This window comes from Leptodactylus fuscus, chromosome 7, assembly GCF_031893055.1.
Source record: "Leptodactylus fuscus isolate aLepFus1 chromosome 7, aLepFus1.hap2, whole genome shotgun sequence".
In the NCBI taxonomy this organism is placed as follows: Eukaryota; Metazoa; Chordata; class Amphibia; order Anura; family Leptodactylidae; genus Leptodactylus; species Leptodactylus fuscus.
This window is the reverse complement of record NC_134271.1, coordinates 109,527,175-109,553,520: the sequence shown is the minus strand read 5'-3', so window position 1 is coordinate 109,553,520 and position 26,346 is coordinate 109,527,175. Positions and strand designations below refer to the sequence as shown.

Here is a 26,346-nt window from a genome sequence, read left to right as displayed (position 1 = left end):
AACCCAAACACTTGCAAGACGACAGTGTGAATGCACCCTAGTACTTCGCTAATAGAAAAGTGAAGTGAACTTCTCCTCCAATAGCAGAAATTTAACATGTTGGCACCTTCCTCCTTTTTGTCACTAATAATTGACGCTGGTGAGATATCTGATCACTTGTACGTTAGATAATTTAAAAAAATAGTTGGCGACAATCAGATTGTTTATTAAAGCGCTTGTCTTATAACAAACGGGTTCTCAAGTGTCTTGTGGCTCCTAAGACCCCTGGTAAACAGCTAATTCTCTCAAGGGAACTTGCCTTCTGCTTCTCATTTTCCCTACAGTGGCCACTGTGTAGTATCACATTTGGCTATGGAAATTCATGTAAGGGTACGTTCACATGGAGGAAAATGACGCCGAATTTGATGTGGAATCCGCGTCAGATTCAGTGCTGAAAAAAACGCCTCCCATTGACTTCTGCTAGCAGGAAAAGGAACCCATTGAAGTCAATGGGAGGCTTTTTTTTCAACACTGAATCTGATGTGGATTCCACACCAAATTCGGCGCCATTTTCATCCGTGTGAATGCACCCTAAGGCTGCCTTCACACAGAGTAACGCCGGGCTTGTAAAAATCCTCATTCACAGACTTACACGCGAGTGCTGCGGAAGGCTCCTGAACACTTCCCGTTGACTTCAATGGAAGCGCTTGTAACGCCGGCTTTATGAGTGCTCCCATTGAAGTGAATGGGAAGTGTTTGGGAGCCTTCCGCAGCGCTCGCGTGTACGGCTGTTTTACAAGCCCGGCGTTACTCCATGTGAAGGCAGCCTAATGATGGACAGACCAGGCCCACCAGAGTCGGAGTCAGTACTCTACTCTCTAGCTGATAAAGGAACTCCTCCTGTGATGTGCAAATGGGCCATTTGTTATTGTGCTAAGATAACTCCTTTTCATATTTTTTTTCATTTCATTATATTTGCTTTCTTCATTCACTTTTTTTTGTTAATTGATAAAAATAAACTAGTATCACTATTTTTGAAAGCATTTTTTCCACGCCTGCCGAAAACTTCTGCACAGTCCTGTATTTCTTGTTTGGCAGGACTTCTTTTAATTTTAAGTATAACATTTGTAGCAAAGCATTTCCATAAATATATATATTTTTTATTTTTTTTCCTGGAAGGTTTAGCTTTAGTCTCTAGGCTCTATGGCCAACCCAAGGAACTGAGCAGTTGCATTAGAAAGATAATCTCTATATTTAATGTACTAGAGAGTGGGCATAGAGACCCCACCAAAGTAGAGATATTGCAAAGGAAGGGGGGTTAGTGCAGAGATTACTCAAAGTGGAAATGCCTTAAAGAGATAAAACCACATTTCAGCTAATGCATGGTATGATCCACAGTATAATGGCCCCATATCGTCAATATTTCCATCTTTTGGCCAATGCCTTTGTGCCTTATCTGCTGGCATCAGAAGGTTTGGTATCCACTTCCAAAAAAAGATTTGCTCACAGCATCTGTTTGCCAGGATTTGCTACATGTATGATTCTCAAAAAAATATCCTTTAGGGCTATGGCATGCATTACAAATACAAAGAAAAAATCCAGAAAGTGGATTTAGCAGGTTTTTCCACATCTATAATGACTCTGTAGCTTTGAAGTTTTCTGAGATGTTGTAAAAAAAATTAAAAACCCTCCAGATCTGTGCTATACTCCATATGGACTGCACTTCACTACTAAATTCCCTTGTCTTAAGTACTATCATGGTGCCTATCATACACCACTATCATACACATATCATTATGATAGACACCATGATAGTACTTAAGGGTTAAACATGTCATTTATAAGTGTCCTGTCTGCATGGATGAAGGAGAGATGTAAGAGAAGAATATATATCTCTATCTATCTATCTATCTATCTATCTATCTATCTATCTATCTATCTATCTATATATCAGGTAAAATCTAGAATGATATAGCAGTATTTAATAAAATTCCAGCACCCTGCCATCATCTACAATAGCTGAAATTTCTAAAGAAGCATCAATTTACATATTAGGGTATGTTCACATGATACATATACACATCAGAAAAATCTCATGTTTACTTTGATAGCAGAAATCTAGGGTGAGACTTGCAGTTCTCCAGCATGGAATACCATGGGGCTCCATACAACCATATCCCCATTCTTCAGGACTGATCTGCACGTGTCCACCTGCTGCTGTTTCAGAGCTAAATCTGCAGAAAGAATTGACCTACTATATCTTGTTACTGCTATGAATTCTGCTTGTGTTTATTCAGCACTATGTGAACTGAAACATAGTTTCTCTTTGGAAACAATGATTAATAGGGAGGTTCAGATAGCCACCATTTTTCAGTGATTCCAACAGGGAATAGTCTTTGAAATTGTGAGCGCCAGCCCCCACTTTACCGATCCAGCATGTGGATGTGCACTGACTAAGCAGAGGAAACACATTTTCAGCTTTTTGCAGGTTCAGCTGCTTTACTGCAGTATATTTAACTCGCTGGAACTGGACACTAATTCTGTCGAATTGGGATTTTGGTGTATGGGCAAAACAATAGCTGGATGATAGCATTTACCTGAGGAAGACTGATTCTAAATCCAACAAGTCGTACTAGCGTTGGAGTGCCGAAAATGGACCAGAATAAATTTCACACTGCTGGGAATCCAACATCGAAATGGTGCAAGGCCATTCCTTTCTGTAGCGTGGTCATGCCCAGGGTTAGGATGTACAGTCCATGCTCCATGGGGACGCTGCCATGGAACATGCTCACTTTAGAAGGCTGTCCATGGTAGCCAAAGAAAAGTCCCATTTCTTCCTATGAACATCTTTGGGAGAAACACAGTTATACATATATCACATAGTATGCGTCTATAAAATATACATAAAGCCCTTTAGAAACTGAATTAGACATGTTACAGGGCGTGCAACAATAAGGTATGCCCATCAAGAGTAGAGGGGTCACGTCTGAGTCATCTACGTAAGGCCCCAGTTTATCACAAAGTCTACAGAGTTTTTTTTACAGACGTTCTGCCCTTATGCCTATACGGAAAACGCCAACATTTCCATAGGTAGAATTGACATTCTATGATTTTTGAAAATTCAGCTTTTCTGCTGAGGAATTTTTTTCTGCAATGTGTGAATGGGATTAGCCAGAATCCCATCCATTTTGCACATACTGTAAAACACAGTGGTTTTTGACGTAGCATGTGTTTTCGCAATGTGGGGCTTCAGCCTTATATGTGAAATGTTATATGTGATATATATATTTTTCAAAAATTAGGATCTGGAATGAATGTGTTTGCCATCGAAAACTAATTGAAAATGTAATTTATTAGGCTTATATTAGTAGGTTTATTAGGCCAGTGTCTCTAAATAAAATAATAATAATAATAAAAAAAATACTAATAAAAAAGTCAAATAATTTGACATATTTGCTTTCTCTTTTTGTAATTGGTGCACAGACTGAGAAGGGATAGGTTGTGTCACTCTGGGGAAATACTGAAACATTAGATAAGTATATTGGCCCTAATGTGTGTATACACGTTTTGGATAGGGAAATTAGATTGTGAACCCCATTGGGAACAGGGATTGATAAAATTGAGTTTAATCTGTAGGCAGCGCGCCAGAATATGTTGGTGCTATGTAAGTAAAGAGAATATAAAACATATCTTCTCCAATGACCAGAATTCAGCAGCTGAATACAAGGCATGGTGCACAACTTGGCATTTTACAAATTCCATCTCAGTAACTTGCCTGATGGGTTTGGTAATGGTGTAAATTGTTCTTTTTTTTGGACATCTCACCCCCCTTGCAAAAAGAAAACAATTTGAATCACATGATCCTGGGATTTTGTTAACCTTGCTCTGCTTTGATGTGGACATTTTTCAGACTTCCTAACCCTAGCCTGACCCGTATTTGAGAGGATTATCGTGCAAGATACAAACAATTTCTAATTCCTTTATGCTGCTCAAAGTAGGGCATAGATTATACAGGAATGCCTGCCACATAAATGTTCTATTGGCTGGTTACTTACAATGAAAAATGCACTTTGTCTGATTTTTATTTAATTTTTTTGTGTATGTTTTCAATAAAATAAGAATTTTTTTTTTTTTTTTTTTTTTTTACTGAATACAGCCTGAAAGGATAGTGATCACTGCCAGAACATGATGAACAATTTGCTAAGCTAAATGGTATTATAGAATCTCTAGTGTAACCCTTTATTTAAACCCAATGAAAATAACTAAGAATATTTTATAAAATTTTTTTACTTCTTTTTCTCGGATATTTATTTTTTTCTGATATTAAATGTCAAATCATTAATATTATTTTTCTATCATTGTTATTATAATTTATTATTTATAATAATAATAATATTTATATTGCGCCAATATATTCTACAATACTCATCCCTTACTGTGTCCAATGTAAATTCCCTATTAGTCTCTGTTTATTAATATTATTATTAACAATAATAATAATAAATATATTATTTTATTTATTATATTATGTTATATAGCCACGTTTTCTTATAACTAAAGTTACTATTATAATTTTTATGTATATATTTCATGCACAAATAATTCTTCATATCTCGACACGCTCCCTATTTTTTTAATGTTTTTCACATTTATTATGTACCTTTTCATCTCCTCTGAAGCAATGCATGTAAACTGATCAGATAAGCGGTGTTGTTAGAGACACCTCCTTTGTCCGACCTGACAACAATTGATATCGCTATGCCTCCTGCAGATTTAAATATGAAAAAAAACTAGTTTAAGTATGCAGAATACAAATAATTGATGAAGTACATGTCCTTGGGGAACATCACAGTTCAAGTGGCAAATTTGTCTTGTCAAACAAAGAGAGCCCTTGGTAAAGAGCAAGCCATCTCTATGGTAATAGTGCTAACAGCGCCCTATTGATTGAGTGGAAGAAGACATTATACAATGTCACTTGTGTTGTTACAATTTAATTTGTCTTGTGACCTGAACTTAACCTCCGCAACCTTTCTACTGTGAACATAAATTTAGCAGCAGGACACGTTTGTTGTAAATGGTACAGGACTTAAAAAATAAAAAAAAAAATCATAAAAAAATTTAAACAATGATTTTTATACATTTAGTATATAACTACATCTTTTACAAGTGGTGCCTCTCTTGTGTGTGATACGTATCGTAAGTCAGAAAATGAAGCAAGATTAGGCAGGCGACATTGGAGAGGTATGAAAAATAATTATGTATCAGAATGGAGTTCTTCAGCAAATAAAGGGTCCCTTTTTGGGGGGAGGTGGGGATATGTATTTCAGCAAATTCTTTAGATGGTCAAAAGAAAGGAATGGAATTGTATTTCTTTATGTATCGTATTTACTACCTGCAAAAATTATATGTGACATCAGTAAGTATGCTGCTCCTGTAGCTATCCAAGAGAATATTGATTTTTTTTTTAATTTTTTTTTGGGGGGGCAGGAGGCATACTAAGTTTGCACATTGATCTTTTAGAATTCTAATAATGATAGGATATAATCCATTAAAAAAAAAATAAAATATATATATATATATATATACATATATATATAAACAAGATTAAACAAGATTCAAACAAATTGTGTGTGTGTGTGTGTATATATATATATATATATATATATATATATATATATATATATATATATATATATACACGCATACATACAATGTATAGATACAAATTACCGCTGGATCGAAAATAATATATTTTTGGTGATTTTAGATGGATTAAAAAAAAAACCAAAGCATAAATCATCTACTTTCTGGTATGTAAGCGGAGTAAATATCCAACCTAATATCATTAGTATTGCAAAAGTTCTATTCAAGAGTGTAACTTACAAGATGGTAAGCTGATGGAAGAGCATGACTACACATCACACCCATTGGCATTTTATGTTCATTGCCTTACAAAGGGATTGTGTATAGTATACATGTGCCTGTGTGTATGTAGAATGTGTGTGTATATGTGCTACATATATATATATATATATAACACACACATACTTGTATATACATTTTATTACTCTATACTACTATAAATTACTCTATACTATTATAAATTAAATACCGTATACATGTTAGGACTTCGTATAAGATGTAAAAATGTTAATCATCAGCAGTGAAAGTCATTTTAAAAAGCTCCTTATTTATTAACAGTAGGGAAAAAATCTTTTACTATTTTTTTTTTTCCGTTAATTTTATTTAGCATTCCATAAATACCGATCATGCCAGCGGTTTAGATTTATTCTATGTCCAAAAAATAATATTACCATTAAAGAAAGTCGGCTTTATTAAAATTCAATATTATGCCGTCGACTGAGGAAAGAAGAATGGGAGATACTCTTCTAAAAGTTCCTTTTTCTAAATGTAATATTTCATTCCCTGTAACTAATTAATCTTTTTTTTATCCATATTAAAAATACAGCCGGCCTGTTTTCGGTACATTAAAAAAAAGCCCGATTAATTTACATAATATTCTAAAGTAGACTCCTGATAGCACTTGAGTCTGATGAATTAAAAAACACATGGTATACAAACTCTTTAGAAATATGGAGTCTCTTCTGACAGCTAGTCAGCGTTAAAATTAGTTCAAGAAAATGTTAATAACGCGCTGCCTGGCCTAATCCCTTTGATATCACCAGGTATCCTCCTGCTCACGGGTTAATTGCTTTAAAAAGCAAAGGCAATATTCTGAACGGTGGGCCGCTTCACCTTTTCACAGCTGTTACCATTGAGTGACAACTAAATCCCATGTGTAAGATGAGGAAGAGCTCAATCTCCAGTTGGGAGAAAATTTATGTAAACCGCAATCCCTTCAGAATGTGCGGAAGTCATAGACTTTCTTGATTTACTCTGCTTTTTCCGAAAAGCTCTATTGTTCCCTTCCCTAAGTCCCATCAACCCTTTGTAGCAGAATATCACAGTGGCTGCAGATAGCTAAAATATATAAATGCTATCATCGCTGCGATTAATGGCAGTGCTTATGAGTCAAGTCTGATAACGGCGCAGCTCTCCACTCAATTTCAGATACTGCTAATGGAATCTGTCTTCTCCAATTGTAATATGAGAAGGCCTAATTTGCTATGGAGCTTGGAGCTGTCATCAGTAGGGGATTGTGGGGTCAGCTGGGAGCTGCCAGGTTTTTGCCCCGCAGCTTGTATCTTTCTCTTTGAATAGCACAGCCCCCTGCCTGCCAGTTAGCTGATAGGCCGCCATGGGGTTTATGCCACTTCATACAATAGGACAGGGCTGCACAGGCTGACTTTATAATTGTGAAGTGATCTCATATTTCCACAGCCACTGTGCTGCATAATTTCTAATAAGTGGTTTTAAGAAATGTCAGATTATGAAAAGTTTCCTCAATTACAAAAACTTATAAAACATTTAAATTGCTAAATCTGTTCCCTGCAGAGTTTTTTGCTGCTGGAGCTGCACATTATTTATCGTGGTAATGGAGATAAATACATACATTTGTGAAAAGGTTTTTTTTTTTTTTTTTAAACTCCCCCTAATTACTAATATACAAATAAAATGATACCTCGAGGCTAGCGCGGCATTCGCTACGCCCGGGAACACTTCTACTCAAACTGGCATGGGAGGGTAGCAAATGTTTTTTTTATTACAATTTTCAATTTGGTGGCGCTTATGTGAACATTTCAATTAAATCATTCAGAGGGATAACAATAAGATGGTAGGGAGTATTCTGCAGGTCTGGTTGATACGGCATGTACTGTACCTGGTTTTTGGTATAGGGCTGCTATTTTGTCAGCAGGAAGATCCAAGTAACAGCCGTGACACTCTTACTATTTTTTACAAGGAGTCTGCAGCTGAAAAAATTTGCGGTAAAAATAAAATGATTAATAGTATTCATTATTAATTATTTTTAAATATTTTAGACAATTATTGTAATTATATAATTAGATGTGTAATTTGTTGCATATTTACCTTAATAGGAAGTCAGTCACTAGCTTTTCCATGAGTCAGAGGAACTTTACTACATCCATCTGTTCATGGCGGTCAGCCATTTTTGAGGCAGTTGTAGTTGGCCTGTGGAATAATAGAGGAGTCTGAGTGGGTAGTTTGGCCTATCGATTCCCCCAGTCCTGATCTGCAGGGTTGGACTGTCCCACCAGAGGATACTGGCTTTGATATAATAATGGATCCCAAAGGTCAACCTTTAGGCACCCCCTTTAGGCACTCTTAAAACCAATTAGATACTACTATGGTACTACCTTGGACTTTTTCTGATGGGTTCTCAAGTGTCCTTAAATCTTCTGTAATAAATGAGGGTGGACCCTTAAAATATCAGTAGGCTGCTGAATAACATTTTTGGATTTTTTTTCCTTGAACATTTAGTTCTACAATATTAAAAGATTTTCCCCATTGTAGTCATTTACAGCCATGGGCATAACTATCAGAGGAGGAAACATAGAAGCTGCTATGGGCTCCAACAACTAAAGGAGCCCATTTCCACTGAGGCTGCAAATAGTGATACCTATGATAGAAGGGGACATCATAATACCTACATGTGACATAATTTGACTTTCTTCATATGCTGTGATGTCATAGTATACGCTGTAATCTTTATTGCCTCCAATATCCCTGTGCTATCATGTCATGGTGGAGATTTTCCTGTACTGTGACGTCACTGTGGTTATGATCCCTGAATTGTGGTATTATTCTGTGCATTATCCTGGTACTTTGCATCACTGTGTGCAATATCGTAGTATTGTGGCATGGCTGAGTGCATTATCCTGGTACTGTAAAGGAGACCAATATAGTCATACACTTTTCAAGTTCTGAACTTGTTGCTTAAAGGGATTCTACCATTAAAATACTTTTTTTTTCTAGTTAACACATTGGCATAGCCTTAAAAAGGGCTATTTGTCTCTTACCTTTATAAGTCGCCTCCAGCCCGCCTTTCAGTAGAAATACTGTTTTTTACCGGTATGCAAATGAGTTCTCTCGCAGCACTGGAGGCGTCTCCAATGCTGCCAGAGAACTCTCTCCAGCGCCACCTCCATCTTCATCAGCAGCGTCTTCTTCATCATCTTTCCGACTTCTGGGCCTCGGGTCTTGGGCACAGCAGAATGCGCATGCCCACAGGCCATGCGAAAATGGCCGCTTACAATACTGTGGGCATGCGCAGTCTGCTGTGCCCAAGGCCCGAGGCCTAGAAGTCGGAAATCTGCACTGTAAGAAGACGATGAAGAAGACTCTGCTGACGAAGATGGAGGCGGCACTGGAGAGTGTTCCCTGGCAGCATTGGGGCCCGCCCCCAGTACTGCGAGTTAACTCATTTGCATACCGGTAAAAAAACGGTATATCTACCGAACGGCAGGCCGGAGGCGACTGATAAAGGTAAGAGACAAATAGCCTTTCTTAAGGCTATTCCGACGTCTTAAGGAGAAAAAAAAGATTTTTAATGGTAGAATCCCTTTAAGATGGTCATGGTAGAGTGGGGCCCCATTGCAAGTTTTAAGATAGGTCCCTATGGTTACTTGGTAGGACTCAGAATATCCACAGGATGTATCATAAATGTCTTATAGATGATTACTCTACCTCTGGGACCTGCACCTATCTTGAGAACAAGAGTCTCCTGCTGTAAATGGAGAGATGGCTGCACATGCATGTCTGTTTCCATTATATTCTATGAGGCTTCTTAAAACAAACGATCACTAAAGATAGATATGTTTAAACAGTTCTCAAGAATCCACCACCTTTTAATAAGGGATAGACATTCAAGCTTTTGCTCAGTAAACTGTTTGTTGTAAGGCATGTAATGTTCTAATGAATATAGTACCTGTATGGCATGAGAAAAGTGCATTACAAATGTCATTATTTATATAGTGGACCTTTACACAGTAAATTATTTGATACAATGAATTTATACAGTAAATTATCTAATATAATGAATGTATATACGGCTCTAATAAATATAGCACTGATGTAGTGAACTCTTGCACAGTAAACTGCTTGCTATCAGGGATGCACTGAGCGTACATATCAGCAATTCATCTCTTCTTGGGGCAAGTGTTTCTGGTGTATTCATAATATAACTAACAGCTCTTTATTCTACTTTACCGATTTTAATGGCAAGAGTAAAAGATGAATTTTGGATTTCTGGAACCAACCAACTAGGAGTGCATGACTGTTTTTAGACCCATAGTAGTTTATTGAGAGAGCTGCACATGCACGAGCTCCTCTCCATTCACAGCCACCATTAAATGGATGTCCCCTAACCACATTCTCTACAAGGTGTAACCCCATCTATAAGACATTTTTGGCATATCCTGTGGAGGTATCATTAAGAAAACCTAGTAAATGTTAGCCCATAGTTTGTCTCTGTGTTTGGGATGAATTTACTTATTTGTACTCTAGAAATACCCTGGAGACCATTTTGTCTTCCAGCTTTCTTAGGAAAGGAAAGAGAAAGATCCAAATTGAACTGAGCTAGACAGGAGGTAAGAACTCCTAGACCCTGGAGGCGAACCTATGGCATGTGGGCCAGAGGGGGCACTCAGATTTGGGAACTGTGTTTTTTTTTTTCAAAGGAAGGATAGAAGATCATAAAACACTGTTGCATACAACATTTTTTCAGAGTTTCTGTATACAGAAGTTGGGAGAGGGAGTTACACAATTGGACCTCCAAAAGCTTTTTTTTTTTCCCAGTTAGAATTTTTTTGGAGAGCAGTCTTTGATCCTTTTCTCTGCACAGCTCCTGTGAATAGTTACTCTACAGAGAACTGCAACACATCCCCATTTAAGTGAATAAATCCTGACCTAAAAGACGGCTCAGGTCTTTTTTCTGGGAGCCGGTTTGTTCCAGTTCTCGGAAAAAGAAGCAAGGTGCTCATCCTTCAGGCCATTTCGCCTCGCGATTCATTCCTAATCTGGAGCGGAGTGCGCAGCTGGATGCCGGTGCAGTGCATCGGCTTTCAGTCGCGGCTACCTGGTTTTTGGTCTGGAACCTGAGTCGGCCGAAACCTGATTCCTGCTGGATCGGGAATGGTCATCTGCAGGGAAAATAAAAACAAAATCCAAAATGGCCTTTGGCTGTGGCTTCTTTCCTAGGAGAACAAAGAATCAGACATGAGTAGCCATCATGCCCAGCACTTCCTTCCCTGACATCATCTGTTAGGGAGTAGTCGGGAAGCCGCTTACACATATGACAGCTCTCTAAAGTCAGTAAGGAAGCCTACAGTGGCCAATTGCTGGGTATTCCTGTGGTTATATTAATATTATGAAGTGACTTGTTACTATTGTTTGTATGATATTGTGGTGGAATGTGCTATAAAACACCTCTTTATTGTTTTTCTAACTTGTCACTTTAGTTGCAATCGCAGGAAGATGTTATGTAGCACTACAGTGGCTGCCCAAGGATCACTGTAAGTAATGGCAGGGCCATCTGTTGTCAAGTTGGTCATGCTGGTCTGGCATCCAAAACCTCTAGCAATCAGCTGCTAGATGCTGGAAGTAGCTGATACTGCTGGCTAAATGGGGTATTGTATAGTGCCCGCCCAAAGTTCACTTTTATTCTCTGTTTTTGTGGTAGGAGCTGCTATTTGCACTAACTCTTACTATGGGGAATATGGAATGGATCCTGACAGGGGACCCATTTTTTGGGGACATACATATGACCCAATTCCATTAGTTTTAATACTACAACTCTTTAATGCTCCTGCTTCTCCACGAAACATCTGAGTTTGCGTTTTCAGAATTAGGTGCAGGATAGTCAGTCTGTTATATGAAGCCTGGTGTAAGAGGTTCTTGGGTTTCAAGACAAGTCAATGTTGTATTCAAGGAGATCTGCATTGCATGCTGGACTGTGATCTGTTATTGTACTACCCAAAAGTTGAAGTCTGTGACTGTTGACGACTCCTTTATCTGCTGTATATTAACTCCACACTTTTCCCTTCACTGCTGGAGTGGCTCCAGGAGTTCCTCCTTATTTGGAGGATGGAGGCCTTGGTTGCGGGGACTCCATTGACCAGTCCAAGTTCGAAACCCTCTGACGGCTGTGGGTCGTGTTCCAGGAGTCTGCTGAGTTCTCCTCCCTTTTTGCTTGATCCCCTCTAGTGGCCCGTTGGGGCCTCTGGCGCCCTCTCTTCCTCTGAGCCTACCTATGTCCTAACTGTGTCCTCTCGCATCTCGTCTTTGTCGTGTCCTTGTCCCTTGTGTGTTTTTAGTTGTTTTATTTGGCTCTCCTTCGCCTTCTAGGCTTTGGGGTCCTTTTTGTGCTGTTTGTTTTGAGTTTACCTGTTTCTGCAATGTCTTGAGTATGAGCCGATATATTGGATTACCTTGTATCTATTTTCTTTCTTTATATCGTTTGGCTTGCTTTTGTTTAATTGTATTTACGATTTTTGAAAAACTTAATAAAACCCGTTTACACCTAAATTCACACTTTTCTACGTCATATTGCCAGTTCAGCTCAGTTTGGATTGTCTTGACTTGGCTTGATTCAGGTACCTTGTAATTTGTTTTGTACCTGCTTCATGTAGCTGGTTGTCATATAAGCGATGACCAATCAGATGACCACTAGCATCATTGTGTCTTGCTTGATACTTAACCTAAAGCAAGTCCCAAAAAGTACCGGTACCCGACCCTATAATGTCAGCTGGACTTTTTTGCCTTACTTTGGAAATGGTCTGTTACTCGATAATATGGCGGTACAGACTTCCATGGCAGAATTATTGTAGAGCGGTACTGACTAGTTAACTTTGCAGATTTAGAACATGCAGTTGTCTACAGAACGAGATTTGCTCTTAGTGTAATGAGTTTAGATTCAGTCATTTACGTAATTGCACAGTTTATTACTGTTTTACAATTATCTGCAACATAGTTTGTCCCTTCTAAAACCTTGCATGCTTTTATATGGATAAGACATGTGTGCCTTTAACACAATAGCCGTCCCCACACACGTGTATGTGAGGGTTTTTATTTTACATTAAATGGTTTGCACTGCCTTAGATTATCAAGAACAAGCCTACTTGAAATCTCCCTATGACTGGTAACCTTATTGTATACTGTAGCTAATAGCCATGGCTTTGTTTTCCAGTCCTGTGCGTTGCACATGGGTAGCCTTAGAAAGTGCAGGTTGGCAAGGAACCAAGTCTGAGACATATAAGTACTAATAGCTGTGCCCTCAAGAGGAGTCATAGTGCCACATTAAGCATCGAGTGGAGCACTATAGGAGAAATTAACCTCACTCACTCCACGCCTTTCAGACATGCACAATAGAGGTGGTAAAGGGAATAACATCAGGAGATCCATAACTATTATTGTCGTGGAGGGCTGGGCATTTTGTATTTAATAAATCCCAGCTAAAATGTGATACACAAATGCATGCATTAACATTTTTCCATTTTCAAGTCTAAATGCACACATTGTATTCTGAGCTTGATTAATTTGTCAAATCTGGATTTATACAATTAAAGTCATTATTTTAGATTGTATTCAACTTTGTAGAAAGAATTTTATTTTTTTGAAGAACTTGGCAAATGTATTTAAATCATATTTTCATTTATATTAGGCTTCATGCAGATGACCGTAGTTTTTGATCAGAGCCTAATTGCACAACTGACCTCCTCGGCTGTGTGCAGACTGTGCTCTGTAGAAAAATAGAGGATTCGGGTCCATTTTACCCCATTGAAATGAATATGTCTATGTCTAAAAAATACCTATCCTACGTGGATCCGTTTAACCCATGGCCCAGACTTGACTAGGTCTTGTGAGTAACTCGTCAGATTGCTATTAGATTGTTTTTGGGTATTTTTTAAGATGGCACACTGACCCATTTTTTTCTGTGTTACTATATACACAACTGTGTGTATTTTGGAGCCCGTAAGTCTGGCCACAAAACTCAAGCTTTAGTCCTGTCCATACCCATACACTTGCCTTAAATGGTTTTCTGGGCAAAAAAAAAATATTTTAAGAAAGGTCTCTTAGTACTGTTAGTGGGTGCATAAGAGCACCCAAATACCTGCAGTAGTGTTTTGAGTGATTTCTGGGATTCTCTGGGAGCTCCTGGCATCCTCTGCATTTGTTTACATGGGTAGCTTACTGTTTTCTTAACCTACAACTACCATGAGTCATCGCTGTTCACACAGATCCTCCCTCTTCCACCCCCCACCCCCCCGTTTCCTTAGCTTGCCTATGGGCTACTATCCCTAACTAACTAACCCAGTCCCCCAACCTCCTCCCCACCCCATCATACTTATTTGTCTTGTTGTCCTGGAAATCACTTTCTTCTGTACCACTGTCCCCTCTTCTGCCTGTTCAATAGAGCCGTTCTATTGCTCATGTGTGAGAGGCCCGCTGCTTCTCCTATTCTCTTTTGTCAGTATTCTATTGCGCATGCACCGGCTTTCCTGAGAGAAGTGACACCCAGAAGAAGATAAGGACATGAAGACAGGCGAGTATGATGGGGACCGAGGGGGGTATGGGGGAGAGGAGTATTGGTGAGGTTCCGTTTCTGGAAAAGGGGAAAAGGAGCATCACTGGGAAATCAGAAAATGTGTCTGGGGAGGTCACATGACCGCCCAGGGATATGGATAATTCTACATTAAAAGTCAGGCAGGTGGAGGGGATTTAGCTTAGTGGTAAAATTTTAGGTTATCCCGAACAACCCCTTTAACTTGCCTGTTTTGACAGAAACAGTTGAATAACTTAGCTATATAGGGGTCTTCCCTATTCCCTCACAGCTGATATTGGGGAACGCTAAGGGGAGATGAGCTACACTAGAGATCCCAGCAGAGATCCCTCTCCATATTGATAGCACATGCATTCTCAGCTGAGAAAATTTTACTTGTGTTAGGCAGTAGCTAGGAGAAATAGATGTTGCTTAGAAATGAGTTCAGCTATCCGCTATTAAAAGGTATACGGGCACCCTTGCTGTAAAAGTGGCATCACTTGTTCTTGAACAGGGTATAAGAAATACCACCAAATTCTGGTTGGGATATGCTGCAATTTCCAAAACCACTTATGAAAAAGCCAGCGGTTTCCCTGTAGGTATAATGGAAGCAGAAAGTTCACAGAGGAAACCTCTGCAGACTTTCTGTGAAAAGTGCTGCTGTAAAAACAACAATATGCCGTTTTTCCCACAGTGCTTTTTTTTTTTTTTGCTGTGGCCTGCTACATGGGGCCTTACCCTAAGAGTTCTGTTATTTACTGTATTACATGGGCTAGTAATAACTACCTGCACTGAATATATGCAGGGAATGCAAAGAAAAGTCTTTTGACGGTGCCAAATACTACTCCCAATTGCAAAAAAAAAAATTAGGATGCTTGTAAATGTAAACAAAACAAGAAGGAAATGATTTGGAAATCTCAAATAACCGTATTTTCATGAAAATAGAACATAGAACAAATATCAGAAGGTGAAAGATTTAAAAAATTTAACTCGCTTAGAAATTGATGGCAGTAATACATCTGAAAATATTGCGGAAGGGATAGGGACTGGAAAATAAATGTTGCAGTGCATTAGTCTCCCAGAAGCAAAAGTGATGAAAGGTTCACCAGTTTGTGAAAAACTGCATCTAAAATTTGTGGAACAATTTCAGAAAAAAATGTTCCCCATCATAAAATTGTAAAGAATTTAGATATCCCACCATCTACAGTACTTAATATCAAAAGATTCAGAGAATCTGGATAATCCCATGTGCACAAGGGACAAGGCTTAAGGGCAATACTGGATGCTTATAATCTACAGGCTCTCGAGGTACTGCATTTAAAAAAGGCATGAATCAGAAATGCAAATCACTGGATGGACTCATGAATACTTCCAGAAATGATTGTTTGTGACCACAGTTCTCCTTGCAATCCACAAATTCAAGTTAAAGCTGTATCAGGCAAAGAAAATGCCATATATAACACAATCCAGAAAAAAACACAGTCTTCTCTGGACCAAAGCTCATTTAAAATAGACTGAGACAAAATGGAAAACTGGTCGTTGGTCAGAAGAATCAAATTTTGAAATTCTTCATGAAATCCATGCCCTGTGGACTCAAAAATCAGAGGCACCATCCAGCTTGTTATCAGTACTAAAGCCAACTTCCCTGATTGTATGCAATTATATTTGTGCCTATGGTACGGGCAACTAACACACCTCGAAAAGCACTAAAGATTGACAAAGATCAAATGGAGAAAGTGCACTGTAAAGGCTGCAAGCTAAACTGTCTTGTCCAGCGATGTCAGAGAAAAAAATAACTGACCTCATTATAGTCAATGGGAACCATTCAGTTGTCTGTCAGACATAGACCATTTTTCTGGTCCTGCAAATACTGATGTGAATGCACCCTAAGCTATAGTGAGTTCTTTGTAATTTTATGCATTCATTTAGGCAGTATTACTTTAAAAATCTGGAATTACATGGAAATTCCAGTTCTATGCTGATATTTTCCATCAAAACAAGGGTAACACTAAACTGATCTATGAATGCATATTTTAGAAAAAAAATAAATATAAACACTCCTGTTGTGGTTTACACGAGCTTAATGTGTAAACAGTCACAAGAAATTGGCCGCAGGCATGCGAAGCCGCCTCTGCCCGATGGCCGACTTCACATGCATGGCATTTAAAGCCAGAAGAAGCCATCGGAAGAAGAAATCGCGGAGATGGTGTTCCAGAGGAAAAAGAGGCCATCTCTGGAGAGTTTTCTTGCAGCACTGGGGACGCCCCCAGTGCTGTTTAAGCGCTGGGGACCGCACCTAGGGCTGCGAGAAGACTAATTAGCATATGGAGGAAAACGGAACGGTGGCGCGAAGAAGACATCTAAAGGTAGGAGAAAAATAGCCTTTCTTAAGGCTGTTGCTACATGTTAGTTTTAAAAAATTCGATTTTATTGATTGAATCCCTTTAAGGTATATGGGACAGATTTTGGTTTAATCCATGAAGTTGAAGATATGACGTTCTTGTTTGTTCTGACATTTGTTGGTTTGATTGGTAAAATCTGGTTTAGTACATTGATATTTTCATCTATGCAGTATAATATGTAGGGTGGGCTACTATAAACCAGCTGTTTGTATAGTTTTCTTTAGTTTTGTATCCAATGCTTGGATGTACATATTTATTTTGGTTGTGAGAAGGGAATAGGCTGCTACCAGACAGTTCATAGAAAATCAAACATGCTCAATCCTTTCCCCCAAATCCTCCTTTGGGAACAGTTGACAAGCATATTTCTGTGTTACAATGTCATACACAAATGATGGACAAACACAGGAATGTGGACACAGCACAGAAACATGGTCTAGATCGGAGCCAGGGGTCATCACAAGGAAAGAACCAGACATAATATTCAATGATCAAGGCTGGAGACTAGTGAGGAATAAGAAATAGAAAAAGTTTACAGCCCACTCATGATTCATTGATTCAGTCTTTATGGAGCAGTGCAGACATCATGATTGAAAAAGGCAACAGATGCAAGGATAGCAAAACCCTTTCACCCAGGGCAAAAATCCATGAAAAATAGGTAAAGGAACCAGCATACTGTTGTCTTGAAATAAAACGTAACTTTTATTCATCATATACAACTTAAAAAAAAATCATGGAATTCTCATTACATAAAACATGGGGGGGGGGAATGAAACCACTGACGAGTTTTGGGGATTATTTTCCCTTACTCATGGCTGACATGCAAAATTCCCAAGTGCGTTAAGACCGGGGCCCCAAATCCGGAAATCTGATGATGATATGGTCAGATCTTCACTATTTAATATTAGGCTTTAGGGACATGTATCAGTCCACCAGTACTGATTATAAAAGTGATGTATACATGACTAGTTTAAAGGATCCTATCATTTAAACTCAATTTTTTTCTGCCTATCACGTAGGAATAGCCTTAAAAAAGGCTATTCTTCTCCTACCTTTAGATGTCTTCTCCGGGCCGCCGTTCCTTAGGAATCCCGGTTCTTGTCGGTATGCAAATGAGTTATCTTGCAGCACTGGGGGCAGGCCACAGCTCTCAAACAGCACTGGGGGCGTCCCCAATGTGGTGAGAGAACTCTCCAGGGCCTAGGGCAAAACCGACTGTGCATGCCTGCCGGCCACAAGAAAATGGCCGCTTAAAATACTGTGTAAGCGGTCATTTTCTTGTGGCCGGTGGGATGCGCAGTCAGTTTTGCTCTAGGCCCGAGGCCTACAAGTTTGAAGCCAACCCCCAGAAGAAGACGCCCAGAGAGGCCGTTCCTGAAGAAGATGAAGGTGGTGCTGGAGAGTTCTCTAGCAGCATTGGGGATGCCCCCAGTGCTGTTTGAGGGCTGGAACCTTCCTCCAGTGCTGTGACAGAACTCATTTGCATACCGACAAAAATCGGGATTTCTACAGAACAGCGGCACAAAGAAGACATTTAAAGGTAGGAGAAGAATAGCCTTTCTTAAGGCTATTCCTACGTGATAGGCAGAAAAAAAATTGATTTTAAATGATAGTATCCCTTTAAAGCTCTACTTGTACCTATGTATACTATCTGTTTGTCATGTACTTCACTCCTGTAATACATAAGCTAACTTTTAGAACAGTAGCACAATACACTAAGTATACACAATCGAATGTTCTTGGTACAGTGGATTTTGTTTACAGATTTACCGTAAGGTTTCATGGAGTGAAAAATTAACTTTTGTCCTACAGGCTTGGCAGACTGAAATACTATAAATGCAAGAGTGTTTCAATTCTTGTGTGCATTCAACCCTTAGGGGAAACTTTTATGACAGTATTTGATCATGGGAAAAGATGTGAAAGTCTAGATTATGGGATGGAACCCAAAATCAGTTTTCCCTAGAATCCATGGTACATTGCATATTTATTATCCTGCTCAAACATTACAGCCTAAAGTATACATGTCATTTGTCCATCAGATGCTTAGATATGCAGGTTAAATAGATGAAAGTAAAATGTCATACACATCATGGATGATACAAATGCACTCAAATTTATGGGGACATCCATATACATGTGTGCATTGTTTTGTTCATTTAGCATGCAAGCATCTATGCCTGCGGATACAGGCGTGTTGGTAAACTCTGAAGATATATATGGCTACGGTTCAGGGAATAGACACAGAAGTAATGAAATGCAGTGATCATTGGCACCAAGAGTCCTGGATAACTAGGCAAAAGACCAGGGGTACGTTCCATCAGTGCCTCTTGCGTGCCTATAAGTACTTGTCCTGGATGGATTTTCATTTGCTATATGTGTGTATTTTATGAGAACAGGGCATATGTCTACCTTTAGAACAGTAAAACTAAGCAAATCTGATATTGTGTTATACCTCATGCAGGGCCAGTGGGGGGGAAGACCCTGACACAAGGATTCACTCTTTGGTGAATTTTTGTGCCGTCCAGCTCCTCGGATTTTTTACTAGGCGTAACACACTGTAGATTATTTTATTTAAATGAAATCTGACATTCTAGAAATTGTTTGTGACATAGAACAGATTGATAAAACAAAATCTCATTAAAGACTGGTAAAGATACAAAATAATATAGGAACTAAATTTATTTTAGTTTTGCTGTACATCAATACTACTTTGGATGTATGTACTGTGGTGGGTATCGGTACTATTTCAGATATATACTTGCTACACACATAAGTGGCCTTCACCCATTAGGCGACGATTGCAGAGATACTAAATGCCATAAATGATTTAGATGGGGATCCCCAAAGGGAAGCCAATTACAAGGTGTCCTTGTGATCAACTGTAATCTGTGGGAGAAACCAACAGCAAGTGATCAATTCCACTGTAGCACCAACAGAGGGGAGCTCTAAGTACTATGTAGTTCCAATCGAAAGAAATAGAGTGACTGATACAGTGCCAATGGACTGTGTTGGGAAGATGTGGTGCTTATTTTCTAAAAAGGCTCTAGGTCTTATCCAGGTAATAACAGACCTTTGAGTTTAGCATCCATTGTGGGGAAATTGAGGGCCGCTTAAGGGACTGTATACAGGACAGGTATCTGTACATAATATTATAAGTGACAGCATTTATTATTATGTTTTTACTAAGGACCGAAGTTGTCAGATTAACCTGATTTGCTTTTATGAAGAGGCTGTTCCTCTGTTATAAGTGGTGTACTCCAGGGTTCAGTGTTGAGTCAATAGCACTGTCTCCATTTTTGCAGATGCCTCCAAGCTATGTAGTTCAGTGCAGTCTATGGTGCATATATTTATGTTATAAACAGACTTGGACAGACTGAGTGTTTGGGCATCCACATCTCACATGAGGCTCAGTATGGATAAATGTAAAGTTATGCATCTGGGTAAAATTAATCTTCATGCAACATATATCCTAAGAGGGCAGTAAAGCTGGGAGAGTCACTGGTGGTGAAGGATCTGGGTTTACCTGTAGATCATAGGTTAAATTACAGCAGGCAATGTCAATCAGCTGCTTCTAAGGCCAGCAGGATATTGTCATGTATTAAATGGGGTATGGGCAGGGATGTAATATTATCACTTTACAAGTCATTGGTGCAGCCCCATCTGGAATATGCAGTTCAGTTCTGGGCTCCAGTACATAGAAAGGATGTCCTAGAGATGGAAAAGGTTCAGCAGAGGGCCACAAAACTGATAAGGAGCATGGAGGACCGCAGGTATTCATAGAGATTAAAGGAGCTAAGTCTGTTCACTCTGAAGAAGAGATATTTACAGGGAGATGTGATTTTATATATATATATATATATATATATATATATATATATATGGCCTATACAGGTGTTCCATGTAAAATCCCCTCAAAAGAGAAGGGGGCGATCCCTCTGTCTGTAGAAAAAAGGATTTATCTTAAGAACTGACAAGGCTTCTAAGCCTACCCCAAGAGCTGGCTGGCTTCTTGTACGCCAAGAGCTGGTCACAGCTACAACATGTGACAGTTTCAAAAATGTCTTAAGATTCCTTTTTATAGAAAAATAGCATTGATGCCTATGGAAATGCATAGAATGTCATGCCCTTTCCCATCCCTGGTTGAACTTGATGGACATATGTCATTTTTCAACCGTACTATGCAACTATGTAACACACAGAAGTGCCAGGTCCTCCAAAACTAGAGGTGCCTTGTAGCTGCTCTCTGCTGTATCTAAAAGATGAAAGTGACCCACCTTAGCAAGCGAATGACAGAATGGGCTTTCCTTGTGTATCAAAATGGGACCAAGAAGTAGATGAGACCCATTAACAATCAGAACAGGATGTGGGGGTTAGTGAGAGGAGTAGCTCTCCTTTTATTTTTTACATTTTACCCACTATGAGTCCTTCGAGAAAAAAACCCTTTCCCTCTGGAAAACCTCTTTTTAATCCAGTCTGTTATTTCTGAAAGGGATCCTAGGTAGGCTGATCACTGAGCACGTATTGCACATGACACGTGGCTATCGAGAAACATTCATGGCCAGGTGCAAATTGCAGTTTAGTGCAACTTAACCATATCATTGTGGCCGGTACGTCCTGATTCAACAGGAGGGTCACTCTGGGGAAATCCTCTAATCTGGAAACAGCACCGCACCTCCCATGAGGCGACCTGAAGCGACCGCTTCAGGCGGCGCTATGCCAGGGCCCCAGGGAGGGCGGCATTTTTGCTTACCTAAGCCAGTCCAGGACAAGCTGTCCTGGACTGGCTTAGCACCAAGCGGTGGATTGGGGAGGCCGCTGGAGCAGTGCTGCTCCAGCGGCCTCCCCTCACGCTCTGATAGAGAGCAGGACCTCTCCCTGCCTGCGAACGCCTCTAAGCCCCACCCCCTTCTTTTCACCCCTCCCCCTTTTTACCCCACCCCCTTCTCTCCGTCACGCCCCCTCCTCCCGGGGGAGGTCATCCACCTCGGGCGGCGATAAGGGCAGGTTCGCCCATGCCTGGAAAGCCAGTGATATTGCTTTCTGTCCCAGAGATTATAGCAAATCATTGTGTAACATTATTATTACCATCATTACTTATTTATGTACTGCCATTATTTCCATGATGCTAACACGATATAAGTAGGAAAGCGGACCCTGACCACAGACCACAATGTATATGGGATGGTAGGTGGAGAAAATAGGTTGAGGTTAGTATTTTCTCTTATGCAAGAGAAGCAGATGCAAGGAAGAAGATCCAAATTATGTAAAGGATTCCCCACTGGACCCAGACTTGGTAAAAACAATCTGCAGAGCATTTACAAGATTTTTTTACTCACCTGTACACACATATATTGTAAGACACAATGTGGCATGAGATGCATGACTTTCCATTGTGTAAATGAGCGGTAAGGTTAGGACTAGTAAGTGGTATCCGGAGAGTAAAGAGCCTTTCTGAACTCTAAAGAAAGTGTATTTCACTCCGTAGGTTTTCCTTCTACATAAATAGGCTTCTTTTATAGTCAATTGATTATAAAAGAACTACCAAACCGGTGAGCAACCTGGCAGTGTTAGTTCTACAAGGACTCGAACCCCGCAGGCAGCATACCCCTATTGTGTAATATACTATCTAGAAACACGGGACAGCTGTAGGACAAAGGCAGTCATTCACTGATCTCTCTTTCTTCCATGTGACATTGAATCTGCCCGTTCCCCGTACACTAGGATCCATTGTTCTCCTCCTATTTATTTTAACATTACAGGCTTGTTACTTGCTGCGGCCGCTGTTTTCATTCAATCTGGCAATGGTCTTGAAAGCTTAGAACTTCCTATTCTACCTTAAGGGGCATGCCATGTGTACTAGGACATGAAACAGTTGCTCTCACTTACCATTATTGTGTTGGTTTTTTTCTAATTAATATTGTCATGAATTGGTTTGTGGAAATATTACATAGAGAACTGATAGCTCTTGGTGGCAAGAGCCGATTGTAGCTATAATATAAAATGCATAACAAACAGTTCTATTTTGTAGCAAAAGGAGATTTCCTGTTATCTGTGTTTGCAGGCTTTCTGGCTCATATTCGGCAGGAATCCTTGCTGCAGGGTTATATTCATTTTCACGTCTAACATGGCAGTGGTCCATTGCAGCCGAGGTTTTCAGCCTGAACAATCTGTTTGTGGTGATGCTGATGGGTCTTACAGTGGAGTTTCACAAGGCAAAAACTGACAGCAAGAGATCAAAGGTAATTTTTGTCTAGTTGGACACATAGAGCAATGCCAAGTGAAATATAACATTTCTATCTCAATAACAAAACCTATTTATTCACTCATTTATGAGATGTTATATGTGGTAGGGAGCATTGACTTCAGTAATTTGTATTTCCTTTCACATAAGGCTTACAGCAGAAGTAAGTAGAATCTGCCATTCAGGAGTCTAGAAAAGTTTTGTAACAATCTCTGGAATAGATCCAACTCAGTTATAATTACTATCAACTTGTCACAAAGCCATATTAAGTCTAAGGCCTTACGTTGTGGAAATGCAGCTTTTTTGTTGCAGATATTGCTGCGTTTTTTTGTGCCAAAGCTAGGAGTGGATTGAGCAGAAGGAAGAAGTAGAAAAGCGTCCTATATATTTCCCATTCCTTTTGTTGCCATTCTTGGCTTTGGTTCAAAAAACCGCAACAAAATCTGCAACAAAAAAGCTGCGTTTTCGCAATGTGGGGCCTTAGCATATAGAGCACGGTCCATTACTTGAGACCCTCTCACTCAGAGATGTGTCATTTTAATGGACACCATGTAATACTGTATTTCTCCTGCACTGGCTACTCCATGGACTATGTGTGGCTGCTTACTGCTTTTATTATTAGGAGTTTCAGCAATCCCTTTAAGATAGCATATATACTGATTATATAATGTTAAAAACCTCTAAGTGCTCGTTCACATCTGCGCCCGGGACTCCGTTCTTCAGGTTTCCGTTTCCTGCACAAAACAGGGCAGGAGACAGAAACCTGCAGGCATCTTTCAAACCTATTCATTTGAATGGGTTTGAAAAGTGAGTGCCGTGAGTGTTTTATGCTCTCCGCGGCAAAACTATTTTTTTTTAAACCAGACACAGAGTCGGACATGCAGTACTCTCTGTCCCGTTTAAAAAAAAAACGGTTTTGCCGCGGAGAGCATAAAACGCTCACCTGCGCTCATGGCCGGACTCAGCATGACAGGTTTCCGTGTTCTGCATGCAGAAGATGGAAACCTGATAACGGAGTCCAGACACTGGTGTGAACCCAGTGTCATCTGGCCTGTAAATCCATTTCTAGCTTTAGAAAAGATCCTTTCAATATGGTTCGGCCATTTGCTACCTCCTACATTAAAACAAGGGGTAACTTTTTAATGTCAATTTCTGCATGGAGAAAGTCTAATAAGTGGATGATATTTTACAAATTTTATCCCCTAGCCTGGGTGCTGTCATTGGCAGCACACATCTGCAGGTAAAGTTGGACTATATTTTCAGGGTGGGCATCAATAGCTTGGCAGTTATCAGAGAGCAAAATGATAAACGTTAAAGTATTTTATGGCATCTAGATGTCTTGAGATCAGATGAAGATTGCTTGTACTCCTTTTGTGCTTTGCATATAACAAGTTACTTACTTGACACCATACGATCTTTATCACCCTTGTTTCCTAGTCATCCTGTCACAGATGCAACAGGCCCTTCAATCTCCTTTCTACACCCATTTATACATCCTTAGGACCTCTGATAGTTTTGGCAGCGTTGTAAGGGGCATTTGATAAATGTTTATTAATAGTGTTTATTAAAATAAATTGTTTCTGTTTCATTTGTAGATTTCCCTCTATGGAGCTTTGTGCTGTGGGCTTAGTTTGTGTAACCAGCATACTATTGTACTATATATAATATGCATTGTCATATGGGTTCTAGGACAGCAGTTCATACACAAGGTTTGTATACTTATTTATGTACATATCTCTAGTTCCTTGGAACAATCAAACTTTGGTGGGAACAAAATACAATAAATTAAAGCATATCGTCAGGCTTCCGAATAAAACCTCTTAGGATATGCAATATGTAATTTGTAGAATTAATTGTTTTAGTAATATTGTTAGGTAGCATATTCAATGGCAGGCTGTACACTACATACATTTCACTATTAGGCCAAAGAGAAGTAGAGATCAATTACTGCAGCCCTTTCATTTAAGGGCAGGTTCACACTTGTGCCCGGTCTCCCCTTTGCAGGTTTCCGTCTTCTGCCCAAAAAACTGGACAGGAGACGGAAACCTTCAGTCAGTTTTCAAACCCATTCACTTGAATGGGTTTGCAAAGTAATTGCCCGTGAGCGTTTTGTGTCTGTCTGCGTCAAAACCGTGTTTTTTTAACCGGACTCAAAGTCAGACATGCAGGACTTTGTGTCTGGTTAAAAAAAAAAAAAAACTGTTTCACCGCGGAGAGGCAGAAGATGCTCACGGGCAGACACTGACTGCCAGGTTTCCTGTCCAGTTTCTCGGGCAGAAGACGGAAACCCACAAAGCGGAGACCGGGTGCAGGTGTGAACCCACCCTTACCTGTTGATGTCAGCTTGCTCATGAGATATATACTAAAATAACATGAATACCTTTCAAGTCCTGTGATCACAGCAGCCTCTGCAAGGATTCAAGAAGGTAGTCTCTCTTTGTGTAGTGTGAGTGGACAGAGGATGGATGGAAAGAATAATGTGAGCTGTCAAGCTGTGGAAACATAAAGTGTTCTGCAGCTCCTTTATTCTCTATTTATAATGTGGAATACCATATTACTTAAGAAAAGATAGGTCACATTAAAGAACGGTGTGCTTGTAGGATAACATACAGTACTGTGACAACATTTTGTGCAGGTGTTGAAAAAATACTGTTAAGTAAGATTGCTTTTTGCTTGTTTGTATGATATATTATTCATAGACATCAAGCAGCTTTTCTGACTGTGCTCTCAGATTGCTCCTTTCCTGTGTTATTTCTGCATAGTAGATGCTAGAATGGAATGGCTACCTGTATGCATTTGCCTTATACTTGCAGTTCTTTGTTCCTGGATCCCTTATATGATGGACATTGCTTGCTCTTGTACTGTTACTTCTAGCAAAATTACATGTAATTATACCAAACTAGTTATAATGGACAAGGGAGGGGGCAGACTTCTCCTTATTGTACTCGTCCACAGACTCAAAGCAAAATGTAAAATGTGCATCAGCCAAAGTGAGGAATTTAGCAGAAGAAAAACTGATATGACACCTGTGTGGGGCAATTTTATCACTTCAAAGACTCCTCCTCCAAGGAATGATCACACCAAATATTGACATATATTTACACATAAATATGTATAATATGTTATATATATTTTTTCCACTGGCTAGTAGTGGAAAAAAGAAGCAAGCTACCCTATCTTGCCATGGATTCCACGGCTGAATCAGCCATAGTGTCCACGGTGCAAGGCTCCGGCCCATTCATTTGGGCCTAATCCGGAGCGGAATGCGG

At 39.5% G+C, this 26,346-nt stretch overlaps 1 protein-coding gene across 1 annotated transcript in view; it reads left to right on the top strand.

The window, feature by feature from the left end:
* TMEM260 (transmembrane protein 260) overlaps nt 1-26,346 on the top strand; it is a 59,526-nt gene that overhangs the window by 14,757 nt on the left and 18,423 nt on the right. Inside the window, exons 5-6 of the mRNA XM_075282753.1 lie at nt 22,898-23,075; nt 24,673-24,786. Coding sequence (XP_075138854.1) covers nt 22,898-23,075; nt 24,673-24,786 — 292 coding nt within the window. The remainder of the gene's footprint in view (nt 1-22,897; nt 23,076-24,672; nt 24,787-26,346) is intronic.